Source organism: Osmerus mordax, chromosome 13 (assembly GCF_038355195.1).
Source record: "Osmerus mordax isolate fOsmMor3 chromosome 13, fOsmMor3.pri, whole genome shotgun sequence".
Lineage (NCBI taxonomy): Eukaryota > Metazoa > Chordata > Actinopteri > Osmeriformes > Osmeridae > Osmerus > Osmerus mordax.
The window spans coordinates 535,611-544,032 of record NC_090062.1 but is presented as its reverse complement, the minus strand read 5'-3'; the positions used below and the strand labels follow the sequence as shown (position 1 = coordinate 544,032).

The 8,422-nt window shown below is 39.3% G+C and overlaps 2 protein-coding genes across 2 annotated transcripts; one reads left to right on the top strand and one right to left on the bottom strand.

Annotated features, from left to right (window-relative positions):
• Positions 1-749: 749 nt before the first annotated feature.
• On the bottom strand, positions 750-5,235 carry LOC136955389 (zinc transporter ZIP1-like). Its single transcript, XM_067249084.1, has 4 exons — positions 4,866-5,235; positions 3,078-3,208; positions 2,529-2,855; positions 750-1,913 (listed from the first exon to the last, which is right to left on the bottom strand). The coding sequence occupies exons 1-4, from the start codon at positions 4,978-4,980 to the stop codon at positions 1,560-1,562; spliced, it is 927 nt and encodes a 308-aa protein (XP_067105185.1). The 5' UTR covers positions 4,981-5,235; the 3' UTR covers positions 750-1,559.
• Positions 5,236-5,847: 612 nt separating this feature from the next.
• LOC136955480 (transmembrane protein 208) lies at positions 5,848-7,967 on the top strand. Its single transcript, XM_067249191.1, has 6 exons — positions 5,848-6,040; positions 6,181-6,276; positions 6,394-6,453; positions 6,644-6,780; positions 6,953-7,037; positions 7,191-7,967. The coding sequence occupies exons 1-6, from the start codon at positions 6,035-6,037 to the stop codon at positions 7,326-7,328; spliced, it is 522 nt and encodes a 173-aa protein (XP_067105292.1). The 5' UTR covers positions 5,848-6,034; the 3' UTR covers positions 7,329-7,967.
• The last annotated feature ends 455 nt before the right edge of the window (positions 7,968-8,422 follow it).

The window sequence follows — 8,422 nt, the reverse complement described above, 5'->3', positions numbered from 1 at the left end:
GCCCCCCCCCCAACGGCACCCCTGGAAAGTCAAGTTAATAAAATAAAAATATAGCGCCCGATCACTAAATAAGTCATTTAAGGTTACCTTTCCTATAAAACAAGTATATAGCTTGCTCTTTTATTAAACAAACTAAATGGCCTTATGTTATTTATCTTGTTTACACGATGGCATGTCATTTCTGTCTCTGCATGGTCGCCGCCTCCCCCCCCCCCCCCCTTGCAACTTTCCTCTGCCTTCCTTAGAGAACCACTGATCTAACATGACTGGTGTGAGATGTGTAATAAAGCTGAAGAAGTGCATGATCTGACCTTCCCAATTCGATAAGCTTTGACTGCAAGTAAAGAAGGAAGAAATGGCAGAGAAATTAATTATAAAATAACTACAAAGTTATCACAAGGCCCTGACTCATGGATAGTGTTGGTCAAATTTCCTAAGTTGACAGTCAATCTCCCACTATCATAGGGAGTCAGGTAGCCGAGCGGTTAGGGAATCGGGCTAGTAATCAGAAGGTTGCTGGGTCGATTCCCGGCCGTGTCAAATGACGTTGTGTCCTTGGGCAAGGCACTTTACCCTACTTGCCTCGGGGGGAATGTCCCTGTACTTACTGTAAGTCGCTCTGGATAAGAGCGCCCGCTAAATGACTAAAATGTAAATTATAAGGCTGATTTTTACAATAAGGAGCAGAACTAAGCTCTTAAAAGGAAAAAATCTTAAGTCTGCAAACAAACTATCCCAACACAGCCCTGATCACAACAGTTTATCACATCCGAGCATGTGGAGGGAACATGGAAAACAATTGACATTGTCCAAGCTGGTGACATACTTAAGACATACTGAAATTAGGGAGTAATGTAGTACAGTACATCTAATTGATCTAATCTGTAAGGCACATAATACTGAGGTATTATGATACAGACACAAATGTGTCATGTTCCAAACATTAGTAGCATGTGTGCAATGTGCTAGAATCACAAATTGTGGTTTTCTCCAACTGTTTTATACAGAAAATACTTGGTAAAAATGTGTTTCTATGAAATAGGATACACACTGACAGGGCTGGAACATTTTCAATATAAGGTGCTCCACAGTGGGTCTTCAGTTTGGTTAAAGATCAGCCACTTAACAGTATAATACTGTAACTCACCAAATTCTGCAGTCTTAAAATAGAGCTCAGTTGAACAAAGTGTAAACATAGGATAGCACAGATAAATAGATACTGATACAGTTTATGAATCTAGTACCATTAGATCACATTATTTTAGTTTTAACAGCCCTTTGTCTCAACTGGTTTCTTCTAAATATTTGCCACCAGACATTGGAAATCAAACACTTGATGTCAGTTCTATGAACCTTTGAGTTGAACAATTATAATAAAGTTTTTAAAAAAAGAAAAAAACACCCACTTCTGAAAATTTTCAATAAAAACATTGGGATAGAAACACTGAAACATCCACAATAGTTCAAAAGAAATAGTTCAACCTGCTTCAAGCATGGGGCCTGTACTCCCATCAAGGCCCTTGGGTTTTACATGGGTAGATCCAACCCATGGTGCTCTCTCAGCCAATGAAGGTCAGGCCCGCCATGACACTGAAGCCAAGCAGGATGAAGAGGACCTTGAGCAGTTGGTTCTCTGCAGAGTTGAGTTCATGGGGCAAGATCTCCAGAAAGGTAATGTAAACAAATGTCCCCGCCGCCAACCCCTCCAGGATGGCCTGGATCAAAGAGCCAGCTGCCAGCTTTGCCTCAATCACTCCGATGCCCAAAGCTATACCCAGCGGTGACATCATTGCGAAGACACCAATGTAAGCTACCACCCACATGGGCCGCAATGCACTCTGGACCAGTTTCACTGATAGGCTGAAAACGATTATGCTTTTGTGAACCAGAATGGCAATACAGATCTCCAATACCTGGAAGTGAAAGAGAAAACAGCGTTTACTATAACAAGTGCATGTAAAATTTAATGTATTGTATTTTTTCTTTTGAGATCATTTTTTTTTCATCTTTATACTCAAGAAACCAACTATTCTCTGGGTAAATGCAACCCAATCCTAAACCTACAACAGTTTATTTTGGGTGAATAGTTTTCATTATCAACCCATGGCATCAGCTGATAGTACATGAGTAGCAGCCTGAGGATGTGAAAGAAAGCATTTCCTATGAAAGTGACCTGCTTCCTGTTTTAGAACACATATCCTCATTGAGCCTTAACCATTCTTTCTACAAATGTTCTCCCTGGTAAAGTTCTCCTTTACACATGTTACATAAACCAAAGTCACATGCTACAACTCATTCAGCTAAGAACAGCAATTTCTGTAGTTGGCAGTCTTATTAGTATGGTACATGAAGGTTAGTGAGTTCACTGTAGACAGGACTTGCAGTCTTCTGTACATCTTTGAACTTATTGAATTGTGCAGTACACCAGGTGACGGATCTAATGTGACATACATGGCAAACATAAATAGTACAACATACACAGCAAACATGTTGTGTTTACTTCAAAAGGTTGTCGACAAAGCTCATACCTTTGCATCTGTGGTCTGCAAGCCTATGGCTAGGCCCTCAAACACAGAGTGAAGGGATAGAGAGAGGAAGAGCATGAAAGAACGGAAGGAAGAGTGGGCCTGGTGGTCAACATGAATGTGATGGCCGCTGCCCTCCAAACTGCTGGATGTGGTTCGTCCATGCCCGTGCCCATGGCCGTGTCCATGACCATGACCACTGGAGTTTATCAAGGGGGACCTCTCCTCAACGGACGCTTCTTCCTTACGGCAGCTGAGGACAATTCTCTCAAGAATGAGGACAGTGAAGAAGCCGGCAGCCATGATGAACTCAGGGATTGGGAAGCTGGTCTATTTAAGACAGATGTACATGGACTTTAATTCAGTTAAAGCTTCCCTCTTTAATACTTTATCATTTACCAACCACACAAAGGGTTATGGTTAGTGGTATACTATAAATACACATGGCCAAGGGATCCAAATTAACTGCAAAAATGACAGCTCGCTGTCTAAGCCAAAACTTTGAGGTTGCGCCTCATGTTGTTTAATTGATGGGAGTGGGGCCAAACTCACCTCCACCTTCCGTGATTGTAGCTCAGCACTGATGTCTGAGAGATAGTCTGGGATGATGTCGAGCAGACAGGCAGACAGGAAGACGCCTCCAGCAAAACAGCTGATGAAACTCAACACAATTCGATGGGTCTCTGCATCACAAACATGCAAAGCCATCTTATTGTTTGATTTAATTTTTACAGTTTCAGGGTGAACAAGTGTATCTCATATCTTAAATATAAAGGAAACCCTTACAGACTGTTGCTGTTATTCTGTTAACATCTAGCATATACTCCCGAAATTGTGTCTGTGCGACATTAAAATATATTTGGGAGCATTTGTGCGAGCGCAAATAATCGTTATGGTGCGACCTGTTTTCATTTCTTTACAAAACTCTCGCTAATTAGCCTACTACACAGTATGTGTATACAGTGACCGTTCCATCCAACGTTACATAACCAATTAAACTTAATCTACGTTCTCAATTTTAGATTTTCAGTCACTCCTTGTCACTGCGATCTGTTGTCACGTGACAAGGAGATAACTAGAGCGCAAAATAAATCTACAAATTTATAGTTGTGGTGCTACCTAATATTTGCTAGGTGCTCCAAATTTTTTGCTCCTAAATTGTGCCACTAAATCAAAAAGTTAATTTAAAGCCCTGCTGGACAGTTAGCCTACCTATTGATTATTCAAATCTAATCATTTAGGCTTTTAGCCCTGTAGACCCGTTTAAAATTACAACATCACTTTTAGCTCTCCAAAAAAACACATTTGCAAATCCTATATATTTTTTGAAAGAACACATTACATACCCAATGGGTCCTATTGTCTTGCCTTGCAATGCCATTGGATACATGTGGTCATTTTTAAATGAGATGGCAATATGAAAAATATCACTTTTAAGTGATATTAGGCCCATTGCTACTTAATCTTTCTTAAGGTTATCAAGGAATGGGCAACACAATGCTTCGGCAGACTTGAATAAAGCTACCAAAGCATCTAACTACTGCAGTCACTTCTTTTAACACAAATGAAAGTGGAAATAACTTGTCAGAATCCATTTTGGCAGGACAGCGGCTTTGGCAAAAAACAACAATCACAATAAAATGTTATTGTAATTGTAATGTTCTCTCTTGGAAGTCGCTTTGGATAAAAGCGTCTACTACTAAATGGATAAATTAAGAGCACTCTTGTTAAATCTAGGCACACCACAGCAGCTTTGGTCACTGGCCTGAATGTTCGTCCTTAACTTTGGAGAAGATGTTATCTATAGCCTATACCAAATATGACTAGAGGTGAAAAAAACGGCACTATCAAATTAGTAATGTGATTTTCTCAAGGACCACAGAGGAAAGAAGTTTACATTATTTTGAGTGTACAAACATCCCCTTATCCTCCTATAACCATAGGAGACTTCCTCTCAGGTAATATTTGACTAACGTGATCAAATGAGGATCTTCGCAGTGTCAGTCAGGTGACTTGACTTTGTTCTCACTATGCCTCAATAATGAAACTCAGATGTAGTCTCCGCATGAACTATCACTAACTGAATGAACAAAACTTTGTCCACATGTTGCGAGAACTATAGTTTAAAAGAACCACTTTTGGGTAAGCTACTCAACTGTAAATGACTGTAGTCAATATCAATAGGAGCAAATAGACACTTGACTGCATGTCAAATTGTAGAACGCTACACACCATAAGCTACAATAATTTGCCTATATGCCTACAATCTCAAACCCATCCATGCAATTCATTCAAAGTGTAAAATGTGAAATAAATACATCAAAATGCATGTTTTGCTACCTGTTCTGCTGGTTTCTCTGAAACATCTCATCCAAGCAGGGATAAATCCGAAAAGTAGCGTTAAAAACAATAAACCCACGAGGGCGCCTATTTTAACCTGTAAGAGGTAGTCCATTTTGATCTGGGCTACTGTTTGTCAAACTCGGAATAATCGTTTGAATTGTACCCGTTCGGTACAATAGTGAGAGTAAATATATAATTAGCCTCACTTCAAACAGGAAGTTTGGGACACAATTGTTACAGCCTACTGTGTGCGCTGCATAACACAACAGATCCGCTATAAACAGATCTTTGAGATCTTAGTCTTCTAAAGTAAAAGTGTTCACTGTAATCGAAACTATCTTATTGTTATAAATCTGGCCTGCCCATAGTGCCCAAGAGCTAGCTAGAAATGTTTACATCTCGCCAGATTTTGGACACAGTACTTTCTAGTGCTAGCTCCACCCACTCTATGCTGCACTATTAAAAGAGCCTAGTTTGCTTGTTTGTTAATTAGGCTGAAGTTGTTCGATTACATCAACATTCACATCGTATGTCTTTCAACGTTGATGGCCGTTAAAATTATTTACTTTCTATAGTTTAGAAGCGTTACTTTTGACCAGAAAATGATTCCATTCAAAATCCGAACACTTTTATTAGCCTACCCACTGATATTTCCACATTGGATTATCTGAGCTTGATTTGGAAGGTTGGACTCTTGACTGTTTTTGCACGAGACATAAGATACAAGTTAATTTGTTAATTAAAACTGTTGCTGGTCAATAAACCAGGCGCCACAACAATCTCTATCGATTTTCACCAACTGTTAAACTGTTAAAAAAACTAACAAAAAAGTATCGTTTTACGCCTATCACATGTCCTCTTGACATTAACATTAATGAACGAATAGGCTACAAAGAAACATGGAAACAAGCAGCGTTTGACAACCAAACTCCTTCATTGGATTAATGTTCATGACGAAAGACCCCTGCGCCGGAAATGTATTTCAACGCTGATGTGTTACTTGGGCACTTTAGACATATAACATAGCGAGTTGTTATTCTTACAGCACTTTAATATATCTATATAGCCTATGAGCGTGCTGTAACCAGAAATTGAAACAGTGCGGAGGTCGATGTCAGAAAGGGTCCTCAACGTGAAGGGAAAAGCAGAACAGTGTTACAGTCCCAATGGCGGTATGGAGTTTTCATATTTGCAATTAGCTAGATATTTTCATAGATACTCTCTTGACCTAATATTAACATTTTGTTCCAATGTTGAGTTGAACATTTTTTTTTGTTATTGACGAAGCTAACCCATGTTTCAATGCACACAGCCCAAAGGTAAGGTAGGCACTAAAGGTAAGAAGCAAATATATGAGGAGAACGAGGCGACGCTCAAGTTCTACACAAGAGTCATCTTGGGAGCGAATGTAAGATGGCTAAAACACGACTGGTGTGGCACACATTTTTAAACTATTGATAGAAATAGACTATTTGCCACTAATATGCAGCCTAGTAATGGTATTAACACTTTAACTTTCATTTAGGCGATATACACTGCCATAAACCTCTTGGTCTTCAACGGCTCATCCACTTTTTGGACATGGGTGAGAATATTCTACACTATGCAGAGATCCTTTACTTCAACAGTAAATAAATGGGATGATTATAACGAAGTACACATACTATGTGCTGCCACTTATCTGTCCTGATTGCGTGCTATCACTCATTTCCCCTTGTCTCCTTTTCTTCTCTCTCAAACCCTTCTTGTCTTTCAATACACATTTCCTTCTCTAGTTGTTCCTGGTGTTTGCACTGGCTGTGTATGTTGGCAGTTACCGTTCTATGTCCACCATGGCTAAACCAGTATTGGCGGAGGATGGGAGCCTGCTGGATGGAGGCATAGACCTGAACATGGAACAAGGCATGGCAGAGTGAGTGTTCGGAATCAGAAAGGGAGACGATGGGGATGGGTTGGTGTGTTTGATGGGTTTAATCATCCAAAATGATCAAAGGGGTTATCTTTACCTCAAGTTAGTCAAGAACATTAACTTAACAAGGAAATTAAGTTGAGAATCTAATATCTCAGTCTGTTAACTGTTTTAGGCACCTGAAGGATGTAATTCTTCTTACTGCAATCGTTCAAGTGCTAAGCATCATCTCCTCCTACTTCTGGTACCTCTGGCTACTGGTAAGTATTTTTATATGGCATTTCTATGGTGTTTCCATACCCCTTTAACCTGTCATTGATGTATTGATGTTATTGCAACAGCCTATTGTAGCATGTGGCACATTTGTTTTAATGTTTATCTCTGTCCTACCCTTCACCATGTCTCTTTGTCAGGCTCCTGCCCGTGCACTGCACCTGCTGTGGGTCAACTTCCTGGGTCCCTGGTTTTCAGCAGAGAGCCCTACAGCTCCAGAGGAGGTCAATGAAAAGAAACAGAGACGGCAGGAGCGCAGACAGATGAAGAGATTCTGACTATGCTGTGCAGACTGCTTTATTTTTTATACACAGAACCTAATATACAGTTGTCCATGAACTCGAGTTAAGTTATTCAGGAGGAACAGGCATGGACAACGAACCAGACCCTGTGGTACAACTGTCTTACCTCTTCTTTTCTCTCTCCATCCCAACTGCTATACTTTTCTTAATCTCACTTTTACATTTGAAGAGTTAATCATGAAATAGTCTCTTTTTTTATAATAATTTGGACCAGGGATTCATTACCAACATGTGTGAGGGATATCTCAGTACACAAGGCTTTTACTATCCCCTTTACCGAGGAATACTCTCCTTCGATAGTCATAGACTTCTGGTTATATAATACATAATATGTGTATATGTAAGTACCTGCTAAGTGTCCATCATACAGCTGTCATAAATTCAGTGTCATGGCCTTGAAGGGAAAAGGTGAAAGAATGGAATGATAACACAACTTTGTGATGTTCTGTTGGTCTTTGTCCATATTTACACAAATGTTTTACATATTGTTCTTCAGGTCTCTTTTTATGTGAGACCATCTTGCCTGGATCCAATCCAAAACAATGTCTCTAAACATGAACATATTACCAATCCAGATTTTCAATAAAAATAATGAAGACATTTATAGATTTTCAACTTTCCAAGTAAATTTCTTTGAACAGATTAGCAATATGATGTTCACTATTTTTGCATTGGCATGCAGGGTTGTTCTAAAAAGCAATGGCTTCTTTTTATCAGTTAATATCTGTGTGACTAGATTTTGTTCTGTCAAAGTCTTAATGTACAGATACATAAAACAATTGAATAAAAAGACAAGATCAAAATATTTCTAGTTTAGATGTTTGTTGCATGAACAATTTCAACAGTGGTAATAGCCTACTATTTAAAGATGAAACACTAGTTGAATGATTTCTGTTGTTGAAATGATGGGGAATATTTTATCTGTCCACTTTGGTGTATAGCCTATATGGATGTGGATCAAAGATTGTGGTTTATTTCCCTCCTCCGGACCATCTAGGTTGATATTCGATTCAACCTAACCGGAAGTGGCCTTGTTGCTAAGCTGCAAGTCAGTTGTCTAGACTAGACTC

Bases quoted from the DNA above. Each gene is read 5' to 3' on its own strand.
- LOC136955389 (XM_067249084.1), bottom strand. From the start codon at position 4,980: ATGGACTACCTCTTACAGGTTAAAATAGGCGCCCTCGTGGGTTTATTG. The intron at 3,209-4,865 runs GTAGCAAAACAT...TTTGTGATGCAG, and splicing joins CAGAGAAACCAGCAGAACAG to AGACCCATCGAATTGTGTTG. The intron at 1,914-2,528 runs GTATGAGCTTTG...TTTCACTTCCAG, and splicing joins TGCAGACCACAGATGCAAAG to GTATTGGAGATCTGTATTGC.
- LOC136955480 (XM_067249191.1), top strand. The intron at 6,277-6,393 runs GTAAGATGGCTA...ACTTTCATTTAG, and splicing joins GAGTCATCTTGGGAGCGAAT to GCGATATACACTGCCATAAA. The intron at 7,038-7,190 runs GTAAGTATTTTT...TCTCTTTGTCAG, and splicing joins TCTGGTACCTCTGGCTACTG to GCTCCTGCCCGTGCACTGCA.